This window comes from Rhipicephalus microplus, chromosome 4, assembly GCF_043290135.1.
Source record: "Rhipicephalus microplus isolate Deutch F79 chromosome 4, USDA_Rmic, whole genome shotgun sequence".
Classification (NCBI taxonomy): Eukaryota; Metazoa; Arthropoda; class Arachnida; order Ixodida; family Ixodidae; genus Rhipicephalus; species Rhipicephalus microplus.
In genome coordinates, this window is record NC_134703.1 from 19453473 (window position 1) to 19471900 (window position 18428).

General features: G+C 41.0%; 2 protein-coding genes across 2 annotated transcripts; one reads left to right on the top strand and one right to left on the bottom strand.

Annotated features, from left to right (window-relative positions):
* Positions 1-8087: 8087 nt before the first annotated feature.
* Positions 8088-11940, bottom strand: LOC119171660 (calmodulin-like protein 4). Its single transcript, XM_037422454.2, has 5 exons — positions 11831-11940; positions 11685-11715; positions 11465-11596; positions 10561-10743; positions 8088-8300 (listed from the first exon to the last, which is right to left on the bottom strand). The coding sequence occupies exons 1-5, from the start codon at positions 11831-11833 to the stop codon at positions 8200-8202; spliced, it is 450 nt and encodes a 149-aa protein (XP_037278351.1). The 5' UTR covers positions 11834-11940; the 3' UTR covers positions 8088-8199.
* A 215-nt stretch (positions 11941-12155) lies between these two features.
* On the top strand, positions 12156-17485 carry LOC119171661 (peroxisomal membrane protein 11C). Its single transcript, XM_037422455.2, has 4 exons — positions 12156-12480; positions 13449-13627; positions 13822-13893; positions 16956-17485. The coding sequence occupies exons 1-4, from the start codon at positions 12259-12261 to the stop codon at positions 17149-17151; spliced, it is 669 nt and encodes a 222-aa protein (XP_037278352.2). The 5' UTR covers positions 12156-12258; the 3' UTR covers positions 17152-17485.
* Positions 17486-18428: the final 943 nt, after the last annotated feature.

The window sequence follows — 18428 nt, forward strand, 5'->3', positions numbered from 1 at the left end:
AGGCCATTACCGTCCAAGTTGGCCATGTATGTTGGGCCAGCATAGAGTTGAGACCATTTTTTTTTTCAGTGGCGCCCTGTTTTTCCGCACCAGAGGGACCCCTCGCTATCACCCCGACTTGCCTTTGTGCAAAGAAAGACTGGGCAAGGGTGCAAGAATGCTTATGTGCCATAGCAGCGTGTCGTTCGTTGGTGAGCGTGCGCTTACCGCAGCCGTGCTCAGCTCACTGTGCTGCTTCGCTTCTGCGACACTCACTTCGAATTTCTGTGGAACACACAAATTGCGAGCCGTCACACAGACACCGTTCATTGTAGTTTTGCTCAATCTGGGACCCAGTAGGCCTTTGATATCCCTGTTGCAGCAACAGCTCGCGATAGAGCCTTTAAAAATATTTATCAGAGCCTGTCTCAATCACAAATCAAAGTGACCATGTAACATTGGCACTTTATTTCGATTCAGACTGAGGTCATATTTTTCAATCAGAATCCAGAATCATCAATGCTATACTAACTACAATCATTTGTGGCCAAATACTTGTAGCTGACCTAGCCCGTTTTGTTACTTTTTAGGTAAGTGTTCCCTGCAAACAAACCTCGTGTAAATTTTTTTTTTGGACTGCGAATTCCAAGTGTGTCTGTCTGTGACGGGTACAGACATATGCACGTATCGTGTTCGCATTGGTTACTTCGCCTGTAAATGCAGAGTAAAGGCAACATGTACCATGGTGTGATTGCTTCTGGTTACCGTCCTTGCTAAAGTTTGCATTGTGGGGTGGCTATATTTTGTGTTGTTTTGTGTGGCGCACCTGCTGCTTCGTGCAGGAGACGTTGCATTCAATCCTGGCCTCGACAATGGTAGACCAGCTGCTAACTTTTGTTAAATGTATGATTGTGTCAGGCGAAAAGATTGAAACAGAGATCTCAAGGAGAGACAAAGACATTCGAACAAACATAACCAAAAAAAAGAGACGTTTTTCCAAACAGAAGAATAAACAGAAGGATCGTCTGGATCTGACAAAATTGTTCAGATGCTTAGGGACACCCACAACAAACTGAATAGCATAGAATCAAGACAATCGCAACATTGCACTTTGGTGGTAGAAGGCCTCAACAATAGAATGCGCCAAAATAACCTTATATTCAAAGGAATCATTCAGAAAGACTCTGAGACATGGCAGGAAACAGAAGGGCTTGTGACTTAGTTCGTTTCTAAACACTTAGGAATTGCGGCTGATGAAATAGAACGTACTCACCGAAAAGGACAGAAAAAGTCAAGCCATACTTAGCCAATAATAGTAGCGAAATTCCTCAACCTCAAGGAAAAAACTAACATACTGAAAAATACATTTAAGCTTAAAAAGTTAGAATAGCCTCGTGTGTGGATTGAAGAATTTTCACCCACGTTGCAGATCATTATAAAAAAGCTTCAAGATTTCACTAAATCTAAACGAAAACCCACTAAATCAGAACAAAACTCCCGTGTCTCTTTGACAAGCTTCTACTAGACAACACGATTTACGTCCTGGGCCATACTATATTAACAAAGTAACTACCCTGCTGAAGTATCAAGTCCCCGCAAAAACCCTGTGACGGATGCATGAACATTATATGTGCATCTGTCCATTCTTGTGTCAAACTTTCACAGTCTTTTTGAAAGCAAGATCACCTGTGTTCTTATGTCCAATCCTGTTCAGCAGACACAGTCCTGGGCACCAAAACAGGGTTAACACACATTTCTGATCATGAATTGTCTTTGTTTCGTGAATTTCATTGTTTAGAAAAGATAGGGTTGAATCTAGAAAGGGTGGTGTGTTGGTCCCGGGAAAAGCTAGTCCAGAAGCTTGTGTTATTGAAACTAATTCCTGCCTCGAAATCTTATGGGTTGATCTCTGTCTGCCCACACCTGTTTCACTGGGGTCTGCTATTGCCTACCTGTTTCATCTCGCAAATTTCCCGATTAAATTAGTCTTTAGGTTTTGTTCAAAATAAATACCCCACATCATCAATATTTCTTGCACGTGATTTGAACTATCCTAATATTGAGTGGCAATCATGATTGATTGATTGATTGATATGTCGGGTTTAACGTACCAAAACCACCATATGATTATGAGAGACGCCGTAGTGGAGGGCTCCGGAAATTTCAACCACCTGGGGTTCTTTAACGTGCACCCAAATTTGAGCACACGGGCCTACAGCATTTCCGCCTCCATCAAAAATGTAGCCGCCGCAGCCGGGATTCGATCCCGCGACCTGCGGGTCAGCAGCCGAGTAGCTTAGCCACAAGACCACCACAGCGGGGCGAGTGGCAATCATGCAGACCCCTGAATGGCACAAGAAAACGTGATGGTCAATGTTTTCTTGACGTGCTCGCATCTTTTGATTTGCTTCAAATGGTCTCTGTTCCCACTCCTGGCGATTCACTTTTAGACATTATATTAACTACAAAATCAAATAATGTTTTGGTAAGTGTTTTGGATGGTGTCGGTGACTGTAGTGCCTTGCATTGTGAAGTAGTATGTATTGTGCAAAAGCCTGAATATAGAAAGAAAGTAATATTTGATTATACCCGAGCAAATGTAGAGGGGCTTCTCACTGACCTTTCCATCTTTTTTTTTTGTCGACTTTCTACAATTATTTCATCAATGCGACATCAATACAAACTGGACACTCATTCGTGACAAGATGATTACACTTAAAGAAATGCATATTCCTAGAGTGAAGTTAACAGCCAGCACGCTAAGCGCCTTGCTTACGACGCATGTGAAAGGCACTATTGACAAAAATAAACGTTTATATCCGAGAGCTACCCTATTGCCACCCGAGGAAGATTGGAGGCTTTATCGTGAGCACGCACTTTTATGAAGAACCGAGATAACAACAGCCAAAGATAAGATTCTCAACCACGACTTTTCAAACATGCTTCGCAGTGACACGAAAGAGGTTTGGAAAGTTCTTAACCCTAATTAGGCATCAAATTTGATAGTGTCATTATCCAAGGATGTAGCATTCTTTCTTCAGCATGCGTCGTAGAATTCAATTAGGCTTTTTTGTCTGTTTTTGTGGATGAGACCCCTATTCCTAGTAACCTTCAGCTCCCTCTTCTGCATTCAAGCATGCACGACATCAAGATGAACCTGGAAGAGATACAGTCCTGAATCGATCGTCTTCCGACTAACTCTGCTCCTGGTCCTGATGGCATCTGCCCTAAGCTTCTCAAAATGCCAAAACCTCTGCAATATGCAACATTTTAGCCACAATTTTCCAGCAGTCTATTGACAAGAGATGCATCCCAGATGATTGAAAGGAACCTCACGTAATTCCTATATTTAAATATTGTAACCCGTCTAACCTATCAAATTTCAGACCAACTTCCTTAACTAGCACGTATTGTTAACAACTAGAACATATAACTTCATCTGAAGTTTTGTACAGAACATAATTTCTTCTTTATCAACTAGCACAGTTTTCTGTGTGGTTGTTTTTGTTAAATGCAAATGTTCTAATTAATTAATGACTTACATCACTCTGTTCATTGCTTGGATCAAACTGATGCTATATTAGCAGACTATACAAAGGCCTTTAACAAGCTTCCTCACTTGCGGCTTGTTCATAAACTTTTAGGTCTTGACATAAAAAGAGAAAGAAGACAACCTTCATTGTAGCACGAAGTCACAAGGATATTTGTACGGTTTTCACAGAAATAAAAGCTTCTTATTTGCCAAAAAATTCGTCCTGGTTTGGAATTTGCACCTTAGACGAACACCTTTCCGGGGTGGCTGCTCTACCAATTGAGCTTACAAGGAAGCTAACAAACGGCTGAGTGAGGGGGAATTGATCGGCAACTTGAAGGACATGGACACGAGTAATGCCACATGAGTTCTGCGGAAATCTGCAAGATGGCAGAAGGGTTTTCTTTTTTTTTTTTCATGAAAGGGAAAGGAGACAACTACCTGTTATAGCACGAAAACGAATTTCTGAGAAATGCATACGGATTTCCTCGTGGATTCATGCTACAATGAGTGGTTGTCCCCCCTCATTCTTTCCCTTTTCTAAAAAAATACCTTCTGCCACCTTGCAGGTTTCCGCAGAACTAATCTGCTTTTTAAAATAAATACAAAAAATTGTTAAAATGTGGATTATCAACTTCTAAACTAACTGGTGCCAATCCATGTTCATTGATGATCATTCGTCTGCGTTAATGCACGTAACATCTGGCGTACCACAGTGTTATATGCTCGGGCCTATCTTGTCTTTTGTTTATACGGACAATATCACTAATGGTTCGCATTCCACAGATCATTTGTAGATGACTGTGTGATTTATGAACAAATTACTGTCAATCACAGTAAATGGTGTAATGAGTGGCAAATTAACGTAAATAAAAACAAAAGCTGTTAAGTTCGGGACAATGGTCAACCCCGTGTTATACGACTACGCGTTGAAAAACATAACCATAGATTCTGTATCCACAGTAAAGTACCTTGGTGTTCATTTGCCATCAGACCTGTCACCGAATGCTCATACAGATGCGATTTTTAGTAGAGCATCAGGTCACTTGGCTTCATGAGGCGAAATTTGCATCCGGCGAACTATGAGACCAAACTTGTTTTTAAGATGCTCACAAAAATGAATACGCCTCCTTGATCTGTAATCCGCATTTAACCTACCTCATACAGAAGCTGGAGTGTGTACAAAATAAAGCTGCTAGCTCCATCACAAAAAAAAACTACTTGCACTCATCAAGCATAACTGATATCAAACCTTCAGTCAATTTAGCTCCTCTAGAAAAGCGCAGAATGCTGACACTATTGTCCTTCTTTCATAAGCTTCACTACAATCAATATATCCCACGATACCTTTAATATCAGGCCAGCTCATCCACATATTTTCACAACTATATTAGCATTATAAAATTGAACAGATTTTCACCTGCACTAATCTGTTGAATCACTCGCAACTTCTCATCACCATTTTTGCATGGAATGTTTTCCCTACCAACATCACACTGATTCACAATCATGACTCATTTGTTCATCATTAAAATTTTAAGTCATTCCTAAAACTTCAAGTTAATCATTATCTTGAGCTCTGTCCCCTCTCCAATGGAAATAATATTCATTGTTAAGTGCTTTAACTGTGATTGCTTTTCTTTAGCCATTGTCTAACTCCTCAAATGTTTTACTTACTATTTTTTAGTGTTTATTTTGTCTATTATTTGTCCCATTCATCGCAATCCCTCTATGCAATGCTTTTTGGGCCTTTAAGCTACTTGAATAAATGAATATGACAATTACTCATACGATGATCCACATTTAATCGGTACCGTGGCATTCGGTCACTGCTGGTCAAAACCAAATTAGTATTCCAAGGTGTCTGCACAGCAGCCCTAGATCTAAAGAAAGGCTTACTCGATTTCGGTCACTGCCTGTGAAACAGATTCGATAACGGCTAGGGAATACTCCCGAATGCACATATTTTAAGTGAACATACCGCTGGCACCTATAGTGCTCGTGCCCCTAGCTTTCTTGTTCAGAAGCTCGCGGCCTGTACAACATTGTACTGCTGCTTACAACCTACACTGTGCTGAATGGGGCTTGTCATGGTGGTAGTGCTGAGATTGATTTATGCAAGCGTGCTACGTATCCGTATATTGAAATGAAGGTGATGGTATTTTTCATGACGCTGCACCAAAAAAAAAAAGAGAAAAAAATGTGTGACTGCAAAATGATATCAGTGTTCAGGCACGTCTTGTATGTATCCCCCCTCTTTCCCCATTTGGATGCAGAGCGTACATGAGCACCTATGGCCAAGCCACGTGTCTGCAGATGTCAGTACGCAGCATCGAAATCTGGTGCTTTATTTCTTTCTTTATTTATTTATTACTGCCAGCTTGCTTCGGAAGCCATAAGCAGCAGTGGGTTGTACAAAGGATAAGAGAGACAAAAGTAAGGAACTGTGATCACACCTTGAGGAAAAAGAAAAAAAAAGTTAAGAGATCTGTCATGAACAGTATTTACAGCATGTGAAACATTGGAAACAATATAGCATAAGCACAAAGCATTGCAGGTGAAAATTCCGGCAAGCAAATAAATGAATTAAAAAAGAACAGAACAAAAAATGCAGCCTTTAAAAATAAAGAAGTAACAAGAGAAAAATGACAGAAATTATTAACGTGACAAAAATGCGCAAAAGAGCACTTGCTTACTTTGTGCTCACCTCAGCAACGAAAGGAATATGTCTACGTTGAAACACCTTACGTCATAGATTAGCAAGAGCGTGGACAAACTACGATATGCATGGTTGGGTTCTGCAGTACATATTCAGGCAATTCATACCATTCACGGATGGCACGAGGGAAAAAAGGCTGTTTGAAGAAGTTAGTTCTGCAGGAATATTCAGTTAGTTTGAGCGAATGAGACGAACAAGTAGGGCGCCGGCCACACAGTTTAATGTACAAATCCTTGTCTATTTTGACGCGTTCGTGGTGAATTAGGTATAACATTTAAAGTATCTCTTGATGGTGTTGTATCTCTAGAGGTTCAAGGTTCGCGTCCTTTAGTAAATAAAGCACTAAAGGATGAGTGACGACGGCACACACAAGTCGCATATGCTTCTAACGCAGCTAATATTCCGCTTGCATTTAACACACTATCGCTGTAGTTCTGGCTAGAATAAAGAAAAATCGACGGTATTGTAAAAAGAACTGCAACATGTGAGTCAAACTATCTATCCCCAAGCTCGCAGCGCAGTTCACAGCACATGTCACCTCTACGGCGCGCTAACGGCACTCGTGTGTGCGCGTGTTTTTCCTCCAGGTAGCACACTGACTCATCGCAAGCTTCTTGTTCCCAGTGACATGCGATACTGACCGCATTAACAAGCAGCGATATCCACGAACAGCTGATGTTTCCACACGATGTGCGCACGTTGCGCGGACCGTGCCGATACGCGGCTAGAAGCGAGTGCCGATGCTGCTGTTCCTTACCAGATTTAATAAACACGGCTGAACGGATCATTTGCATCAGTTTACTACGGTGAAATTAAGCATTGACATTCGTGTTATACTTACCAGTCTACGTTTCCGACGCGGGTGAAGGTGGCTGGTTGGGACTCGCTTTCCTGTGCTGTCACTGTCTTCGGTCGTCGCTCCGACTCGAACATGTATGCACGGATGCATGAAACAGCGAACTCATTTCAACCAACGTTTAAACCACGTGGTTTCAACAGATAAACACGGCACCGCCTGCCGGCGAGCGCAGGCAGCTACCCTCACCGTCCCGAACGTGATGTCATAATCATGGAGCTTCGACCAATCACAGGCGGTGGCGAGACTCGCGATGCTGGCCGAGGCGCCCGTTGCTAGTAAAATTTTGGCAAAATAATCTTTTCTTATGCAAAATTTCCACTTGATTTTTGTGTTTGCCACACGAAATTACATATAATGAGGCCACAACCTCAGTTTTTCTTTTAAGTGCTAAATTTCAACCCTTAAATTGTAACGTTACATCAGTGCGAAATTTAAAGAATATACCTTGGCCTTGATTTTCTCTATTAATAATCCTGTAATAGCCAAGTTAATGGAGTTACGATTCCTAGAATACAATTTATCAATCATTGCACATTAGTAAATCTTTAGTACTGATGCACATGCACACCTCTCCACACAATTTCTTCTCATGAAAACGGTCACATGCCGCCATCTCCCAGTGCACAACTATTTAATCTTGGTTGAATGCTTATCTTTTATGAAAAGTATAGGCGTGAAAGGTGTGGCTTGTGTGGTTTGTGAGCATTTTTTGTTATTGTTGTAAATAAGTATTTGCCTGATCACTGAGAGAAACAACTTTATTTTATGTGATCACAGCTTCGCTTCATATAAAACAAATGGACGCTTTCTTAGGACTTGCTTTGCTATGAGCGCCGGAAACCGTTTGCAACCTGAAGCATGCATTTTAAAATAAGGACGATTTTCAACACCTGTTAAGTTTTTCGTGCAATAAGTAACTTGCAGGTTTTCATTCAGCGCAAGTGTGGTTTTGCAAAATGGCAAAGCTGCTGCAGTTCTCATCACCAAAAGCACCACACTAATACAAAAATATTTATTGCTTTCACCATTCCATACAAAAATAAATTATGCAGATAATAGAGAACTGCACTGATGTGCACTGACAAAATTGGTCGTCGGCCCGGCACTGGATCAATAATAGTCGGGCACTGGTGCACACACGACCCGTACCAAATCATTGTACTGCACGGGGCCGTTGGGTGATATGCGAGCTTCCCGAAATATTGCATCCACTGAAAAACAGGACAATACAAAGGGCAAGTCAGAAAAAGCTGTATTATTCAGACAATGCAGTGTTTTGTGGCACAATTGCTTCTAGTAGCATACAGTAACAGATTGCAACTGGTTGTAAACTAACAGTTTACAATTGGTTGGTCTACAACTTTATAACTGGTTCTCCAACCTGTTTTTCCAAGTTTGTGCTACTACGTACCCCATTGATTAGGCCCAGCATTCATCAGGTTAGTCAACAGCACTACATGATGCTAAAGACAAAGAAGTTCATAACAGAAATCCACGGACTGTTCACATTTAAAGAGTGATTTCGGTGTTTTTGTACCACAACAGGTTATTGCCATTTTCAATGGTATCGACATTTGGTGGTACAACTTGTTTAGAAACTCATCAGTACTTAAATAACCGAAAAACATGTTGAAACTGAAAGTGGTGGTTGGTTCATGTATATGTTTATTTCAATATCTATCCAGCCAGAACGTAAACAGGTTACATGTGCTACTAGTGTCAGTAATACAAAAATGGGCAGTGTCATCCAACGACGTGGTGAGCTGTGCCATCTGTTCGAGCTTAGCAGCGGCAATTTCAGGGAGGAGATTAGCACTGAAAGGTCACTATGTTGAGTGAAACAGCCATCAACATTGCAAGCAATGTGCGGACCATAAAACGTAAGACTCTAGAGAACGATTCAGGAATATGCAAACCAATGTTTAGCCCTTTGTTTCCTACATACAGTTTGCACAGTGAATGCAACAGAAAAATGATGTTTTCAGGCAGTTTTTGTTCAAAGCTGGAGAAAAACTTAAATCAATACTTGCATATTTTATCACTGCCACATTTGTTACAGTAGAGAATAGAGAGTTGACAGTAGGACAGCATGCACTGGACTCTTATCGTGACCATACACAATGAGGGGTTGTTCTATCTAGGTTTTGCAAGACGTGCGTGCTTTCCTGATGTTGCCCAGGTTTTGTTGATTTGACTCCTCATGCCTTTTTCTCCTCCCCCTTTGCTCTCCCTTGCTTTTTATTCTATCCTGTATATATTCCCTAGGTCTTGCAATAATGCTTCAGTTGATAGTCTGCACTTGTCTGTCTTTTCTCTACTTCGTGTTTCCGTCTGTTTTTTGTGCAGTACACATATGGATCAGTGGCAACTTGCCCAACTAGCCATTCTTTTGAACTCTTAAAAGCATTCTTGAGGGATAAGAAGTTTGAAAGCACTTGATTTCTTCTGTGTTTTTTTCTAACTTGTTTTCAGACTTTCCTATTAAGTTGAGATACTTCACCCGGTGCCAGTGTTTTTGATTGTTCGTCTGAGTCAATGTTAGTATAGCTTTTTCATTGTTACTGTCTCTAGAGCTTTTGCCATGCCATCTATGCATGGCTGTTTCTCCAGTGGAGTATACTCTTCTTCTCAGTCAAGTTCTCATCTTTGCTTCCAATCGTATTGTCATTTTGAAAGAGAATTTCTCAGATTTGCTCGTCTTCTAATTGTTGCTCGCATATATACAAAACCTTTTTAAGGCTTTGAGGTACTGTAAAAGATTTTTTGAAGTAAAGTAATAAAATAACTGCAATGCACATATCCAGAAAGCTGGACTTCCTAGTCTGAAGTGCCATAAAGTTGTCAATAACTTTATGTACAGCAAGAACTGCACATTAAGTGGTCAATAACCAATCATACTAAATTACTATGAACTAGTTTGGTTACGTAAATTTTGCAAAAAAGAATGCCGGCACTTGTAGCTAGATATTACAGACAATAAGCAAGAGAAGCACGAAAAAGTCGGGTGCTCGCAGTCTTTGACAGGCGCACATGGTGTCTATTTTTGCGATGAATGAAGCACTCGTGTGCAGTATCAATAGCGCTAACTATCAAGTGTAGGCGAAACCTCAAACTTTCAAGTTTGTGGGATCTAGGGTCCCTTAGTGAAATTTCAAGAGAGGAAAACAAAATTGGCAAAAGTGTTATGAACCTGGCACCTGGGATATAAAGGGTTAAAATTTGCATTCAGAACTAAATGACTTGCAATCCCATTCTTTAGCTCAGCTTGGTCATCCTAGCGCGAAAGATGTATTCAAAATTTTACTGTTATCAGTGGAAATAAAAAAAATCGCTAGTGTTGCTCTTGAAGCTTCTCGTAAATGACTGGCATTAAAATTTATATTGTATTCAGTGCACGTCAAAATATTGCCGGAGTTGCTCTTGGAGCTTCTGCATGGATTGACAAACAGCAGCTGACAGAGAGCACCTCACCTTCCCGTGGCGACAACTTTTCTCCCCAGTTGAGGAGTATGCGACGTAGCTCTCTCCCAGAGATCTGACCAGATCCAGATCTGTCACTGGCTCTGAAGGCTTTGACAATTTCATCAGGTATGCTTTCCTTCTCACTATGGGCATGCATGATCTCCAAGAAGTCTGCAAACGAAATCTTGCCTCCTGCACAGGTAGATACGACTGCACTTGAATGATCTATTGATTGACAGGGCTAAATTAAACTGAGCAAAACTACCATGCATGCTATGATGGTGGGTGGAGCTGAAAAATTAATTCTTGCTATCATGGGCACACTTGCCCAATATGCATAAACCAAACAACACAGTGCTGAACTAAAGCTGAACAATTAGTTGCATAAATGTATATGCAAGTGAGAGAGCTTGGACCAAGAGCGTGAAAAGCGTAAACAATAGAGTGTACATATATATAATCGTAAACACACAACGAAATGCATCGTCTTCTCTGAATGTCTTACATCAGATACATGTATCTATAATACTAATGAATCAAATGACGCGCGTTGCATGCGCATACACTAAGTTCATTAGAATATGCACCGCTTCAGTCCAAATATAGGCGGTGCCTACATATGTGCAACAAAAGAGGCGTTAGATTTGTTTTCTTTGTTATTTTGAAAGTTTATTAGTTAGTTTGGTTCAGCATTTGAATCCATTGCATCCATCGGCACACATATGTCCCAACACTGGTATAGTTTTTCAAGTAGTTGTAATATGATTGCCTCTTAGTTGCTGCCTGCATACTGCTGATTTAACTACGAGCCTGAAGCAATGATCGAGACGAACGATGAGAAACTTTGGTATGAAGCTAGAGGTGGCGAACTGTTTCAGTCTCACATTCACCATGCAAGAAGCTAGCCACTTACCTTTGTCTTTATAATACTTCTTAAGCTCGGTAATTGTAGGGCTTAGCCCCAGTGACCGCATGATCAGGGTAAGCTCATCGAGCGTACGAATTTGTCCGGAGTGCGCGTTCAAATAAAAACAGTCCCGGAACTCTGTAACATATAAATAGATCGGTGATGCATCGCGGTAGTTCCTGAACATATTAAACAACAAGTAACCGAGTAATGAGCACGGTCTTACCATCTATGTCTTGTTCCCGGAAATACCGCGCCTGAAAACCGAAAGCAGCGATGTGTTATGAGAAACTGGTGCTACGGGGTTTCAAACTGTCAAGTGTAAAGAAACAGTGCTGTTATGACATGCCGGAATTATATGTGAACACTTACCATGCTTCTTGACAGCAAACTAAGTAAAACACCGGTAAATTCTAAATGTTTCAGGCCGCGCAATGAACTGTGATGTAGGCTGAACGTTTGCGGGGCAGGTTGCCTGCGCACAAGCGCTGAATGCGAGTTGAAAGCATAGTGCGACTTATACTTACAATTTTAATTATTTTGAGGCATATAATGAATATATTCTGGGCACGCATCTGTATACTTTTGTTCCTATTTGTTAATGAACTCACTGTCTTACATTGGTCTTTGTTAAAAGTAAGATTTGGCTAAAAGTTTTGGATGACGTTGGCGTGGTTGTCATATTACTGCGCCGACATCTGTTTGTGTTTGTTTACTGCAGCTTACGCACGTGCGAGAACTGAAACGACAGGTTTCGTGTTTCTGATATCAATAATTCTCGTACAACTATATCGTTGGTGATGAAGAGCTTCGAGGAGATGCTGAAGACTCACGGAGGTCGGGACGTACTTATTCGGACTTTGGGTTACGCTTGTCTCCTGAGCAGCGGTCTTACAAAAGGAAGTTTGTCGCGAAAGTTCAGAATCGCAAGCTCGGAGTTCAGCCACTGTCGTGTTGTGTGTAGGCTTCTCGATGACTGGCCAATGTTGCAGTACAGTTTATCTTACGGAACTGGAAAGCATGTAAGTGTGTGATGGTGGCTTGCATTAATCATCATATTCATTCAACGTAAGTGTATCCACACTAAAGGCGGAAACAGGCCTGTCCACCCTTTCTCGATCGTCTCCGCCGCATTGCCAGCCTATCTCTATTGCACAAAATGTACCACAGTTCACTCAATCAGATGCCTTATTTCTCACCATCGTTCAGTATATCACCTCGTACAAGCCATTCGTTAAGTGTTACTCGCCCCCCGTACCCACACTCTTACCTTCTCGTCTTCCCTTTTCCTACGCACCATTGTAGACTGGAACGGCCTTCCTTACGCCATCGTTGCCGTCACCAAACCAGAAGCATCCATTGAAGCGGTACCATATCATTTCTTATCCTCACCCTGATTGGTCCAGTGTCATAAATTATTCTTGTATCCCACCTCTTATGTAATGCCCGCACGTGGGATCTTTGAGGAAGGATCTTTGAAGGCTAAAGCGGTTTGACGGACAATAGTGGACAAAGAGGTAGCTGTGGAACCAGCCGAAGGCGTCCGAGAATTCTGCATGACGTTCATTCTGTAATGGTTCCAAGTGCCGCAGGTATACTAGATAAAGGATAACCGATGTATGACGCTTTGTAGTATTCGTTTTACCCAAAAGACTGCTTTAGTACTACATGCTAGACGAAGTGGAAGAATATAATCTGTGGGGCGCCTCACTTTTGCAGTTAAACCATGGTTTTAAAATATAAGTTTGATTAAACATTAGTTAGCCACTTAATGGCAATTTAATAGTCTATATCGAATTGTTATGTGATGTCTGCAACTACTAGTAATTCGTTTCGCCAGAAAACAGGAAATCTATTTAGTGTATTGGAAGCTTCATTTCTTATTGTGCATTTTCCTCTCCCCGTTTGTTGTACTATGCATCGTGCATACATGTCCGAGCTTCTGAGTGGTCCAGAGGCTGCCTACATATAACGAGTTTTCCCTTCGTAGGAGAACGACTCCACGCTGCAAGTGTTGGGTGTGCTAAAGAACATTGCTGACCAGGTGTTTTATCCCGTCGAACACATCTCGTGGTTGTGTAACAAAAAAATAATCTCTCTCGATGGCAGCCACTGGGAGACTGCCAGCACAGTACTGTGGGCCATCTCCCTTTACTGTGGTATTGCAAGGTATGTGAAGGCTTTTGTTCTACCTAAGAAAAGCATTCTAATAAGCATTCTAATTGTGCTTCAAGGTGCAGTATTTTTATAGAATTTTGAAATTATGTTAATTAAGCAGGGAACGTACTTCTTGGCTCTGACAAAGCTAAGTTTTTGATTAACTAATTTTATGTATTTTTTTTTTTTGTTTTGTATCATCTTAGATCACTTCGGACCATTAACCTTCTGCAACAAAAGCGAGAAAAACTGTCGAGCATAAAAGGCGATGGTACAAGGTGGGTATAGAAAATTCTACATTTATAAATTTGCTCTTTGTACAAGCATCTGACAGTTCCTTTAGCATGAGACACAGCAAAACTATAGGTGTGCTAAAGTACTTGCCATTTTGAGGAAAGCTTGCCTCTGCAAGTAATGGTGTTTCAATTTTTAGTCTTGAGAAAACTTTTGTATTATTCATTAAAATAATAAAAACATAATAAATGCAGCCTTCATACAATGAGTGCAAAACACATTGATAGAGATATAGCAAGTAGGTTCACAGACATGCATAGCACAATTCTTTTTAGGTGATGAGAATGGGTTGCCATAGCTGCAATTGTCTAGACCACATAAAAAATATTGCAGGCGTGCCACGGCGATCCTTCTGCCGGTCACTTAGATATATATATATATATATATATATATATATATATATATTCAAAAATTAATTGGTGTGCACCGAGCTGCAACAACTTTGTTTCTTTTTAAATTTTTTGTTTAAAACATTAAATGCAGTCTTTTTTCAGAGAGAGCACTGTAGCTTCAAGAAAACGTCTCCTGCTCTAAAGACTAAACCCTAGGACAAGAGTCTCAAACTCACTTAATCAGTGGGCCGCAGTTAGGCAATTTAGCTCTGCATTCAGAAATGCTCCTTGACTTTAGGTTGACTTGCCACCGTCTTTAGTGTCAGTGATACTGGTTGGCTCAAAATATTCTGTGTGGTTACAAATTAGAATTATGTGAAGAGGCATTTTTTATTTAGAGCCATTTCCTCATCACACAGGCTTGTTATTTCTAGAATGTGACTTCTGTATTGTGACCTTTGTCCTTGAAGTTACAGACGACTGGTGAAAGTTGAAGAAAAAAATTTGTAAAACAAGTTTTCATTGTCTCAGGTCCATATTCAAAAGCAACCTTATCCTATCTCACGTATTTCTTATTCATTCTGTCTGTTTAGAGCACTTGATGATCAAGTAAGTTAGTATTCCCTAATAAATCTGGTAGCTATATTTTACCCTGTTACCATATTTGACCCGTGTAATGCCCGTGGAGCTTATAGGCCATAAGGAAAATGTAAGATAAGGATAAGGTTGGTTTGTGAATACGAGTGTTAGTCATCTTTAAGACCCCAATCGTAACAAGCGCTTAGGCTTGTTGTAAAAGGTTCCCTGAAATAATTGGTTATCTGCAGACAGACAGACAAAGAAATTTATTGGGTCCTGAGAAAGGCTACTCTTTTAGAGCAACGTCGCAGGCCGCTCCCACGTAGGAACGAGGAGGCCTCGCCTCACCACCCCATCGTGGGCTCTCTGGACAGCCTGTAGTTGTGGTAGCAACTCTGACCTTTGTAAGGCAGAGTCCCAATCCTCTTCTGTGAGCCGACTTGGGCCCCATAACGAGGGGCAGGAGAGAATTAATATGGCCATGTTTCAGATGGCACAAAGTGGCACAAGCACTTTTATCCGGTAGTGTAGTCTACCCAAGCACAAAAGGTTGAGTTGGTGGCCATGCTACATTTTGCACTTCATACAGTATAGAATGGCAGTTTACATTTACCACTCAATAGGAAGGTATACAACAGCTGTATCTCACAGGTACTTACTCAAGGAGCAGGAACTTAGGAGCTTACAAAGAGGGTTCAATTTAAATTGAGGATCATGCAGTGACAAACATGAAAGAAAATGATACGTGTAACCTCAAGAGACAGGAAGAAAGCGTAGTGGGACAGAGAACAAACAGGTCATAATTCTTTAAATAAAGAAAAAAAACTGGTCACGGGCAGAGCCTGGAGCACTTAGGTGGAATAACCACTAGTTATTAACTCATTAGTGCCTGAATTATAAAACTGCCAAACATACAAAAATTGTTTTCATTTTTAAGCTTCAAATAGCAACCTTTATTTATTCTGGTGTTAAATTATCCAAAATTCAACTTTAATGCATACTTTTAGGTATATTGCAGATTCTTCATATGTCACAAAAGCGAGAACGTTGCAACAAAAAACGTACTTCAGAACTACGTAACAGGTTGTGTGGCACATCTTGGGTGTGTACACACCTAATAAACAAAATTATTGGAGATAGAACATGAGCTACCCCAGTGAAAAACAACGAAAAAGTGAGAGCTGTTGCACATGCTTCACGCTCATCTCCATTAGCTACAAAACAGCACTGAATACCTTTTGCAATGCGGTGCTAGATTGTTCCTGCTCATAGCTACCTTCCGCATGAGTACTTGACTGCTGGCATTAAAGGTGGCATGCATTTCGTGAGTTGCTTGCTTGAAGTTTTCCGGTATGTCACGATTTCGCGACACCCGGCAGTAAAGGGTTATGGAATAGATGACTGAATGTATTCCAAGAAAAGGAAAATGCATGAGCGGTGGACAGAAAGTGAGGTGGGCTTATGAGATTAAAAAGTATGCGAGTATAATGTGGCAGCAGCAAGCACAGGACAGGGTTGGTTGGGAAAAGATGAGAGACGAGGCCTTTGCCCTGCAGTGGGCATAGTCAGGCTGACGAGGATGGCTCTGATGACACTTTCAAAATCTGAAGGCAGAGATATTGTATACCTTGAATGAAAACCAAGCATCTATCTTGAAGAACATGGCATTAGTAATTCAAACTTTTAATAAGAGCCATCATAGTAGGCTGTGTGTCCATGCTATTTGGCAGTTTAATTATTTGTGCCTTCATTCGACTCTTACCAGCAATTTTTTGTCCTCTCCTGTAGGTGTTAACTTGTGACAGTAATCAGTAAGCCACTGGTTACATTTCATCGAAACAATAATGAAAAAATGTTTGTGCATGCTAAAGAGTCCCCTGTAGTCAAGTTAATATGGGTCCCTCTGCTATGGCACCACTTACAGTCCCAATGTACATATTAAGGTGTTGTACATCACCTGTAAGCGAGTTGGATTATGATTTACTCATCACAAGAAGGAGATTTGCAATGTTCATACGGTAAATGAATGCACTGGTGGCGGCTGGAATTTCTCAAGAGACCATCATGTTGTCAGTCACCTTTTCATGCTTCCAGCTGCTAACAGATGGATTGTAAACGATTGCTTGTCTTTCCAGGGCTGAATGCGATCTTCTTGCTAAGGAGCAGCTGGGTCACCTGTTGGGTGTTCTGCGGAATATCGCTGATCTCGTAAACGCCATCAGCTGGCTGCCGTGGCAGTTCCTCTGGGCAGGCAAGCTTAAACTGTGGCACAATGGGCTGCTTGGACTACTTTCGTCTCTCATTTCCCTGACCTCACAGTTGCTGCTCTGACATGCTACTGTTGCGAGGTTGTTGCAATGTGCATGAACAGGGTTTTTGAGATCACAATGCGGAATTCGAGATGGAATTGTTTTCGGGGGGTCACGCATATTTACAACACCCGAGAGGGGATTATAACAGCATCCAGGAAGCCTGCTTTGGAAAGAGTTGCCATGGCGGTGCTCATGTGAAGGAAGTTCTGTGTGCTCATGAAGCCAGCTTATGCTTACATGAAAATCATTCTACTTGATGCCTCCTTGCCCGGCACTCTTTGAAACTGAAGCTGAGACTGTGCGCTATAAAACTATCTCCAAATAATCAACCGTCCCGAGTATGCGCAAAGAAGTGATGATAAGTGGGTCATTAGTTACTTATTGCAACATAAAAAAATGTAAAATTTTCTGTCAGTCTTCCAAGTAGACAACAGTGATCTGAGTCAATGTCAAGAGTCAGAAACAGTGGAACCATGCCATGTACATTAATTTCCAATGGGGGCGGAAATGTTGTAGGCCCGTGTGCTCAGATTTGGGTGCACGGTATAGAACCCCAGATGGTCGAAATTTCCAGAGCCCTCCACTACGGCGTCTCTCATAATCATATGGTGGTTCTGTCACATTGAACCACACATATCATGCCATGTACATTGCAGGTGTGGAAAAGTGTTCGTGTGCTAGTGCTTGATGTTCCCCATCTTGAGTGAGCATTTGTAATGCACCTGTCCATACTGTTAGAGGGAGCACTTCAGACATGTGCTGTGCTGCTTTCCTCCCACTTTCAATTCCTCCTTGTAAGGGTACCAAACTAAATTCTTTTGCAGTTGACGAGATTGTGTTTCCCAATCCTGGTCTCTCTCTTTCTCTCTTTTTGTATCAATAATTAATTGCAGTTTTGTTAAATTGTGAAATACATACAGTGCTATAAATGCAGTATGTTTCACTGGCCATTAACACTTTTCAAAGCTGTCAACTGTTTTCTAAGAAGTAATTCAAGAAGACTGGGGACATTTCATTTTAACAGTGTAGTTGCAAGAAAACTGACTACTTTGCATGTGACTAAAATAGCAACAAAACGCAAAAATGTCCTGTTACAAATTAGCTGAAAAAAAGTGCCTTCATCAAAAATCAAAAACCCAAAGGGCCAAATCATAGTTCTTAAACTATGATTTGGCCAATTTATTCTGTGCTTTTTGACGTGTGATCATCACATTATATAAGTCGAAGTTTTATATTGCAGTTTTCACTTATTTGAACATAATATCCACTGGTGGAGCAATGTTTATTTTCACATTT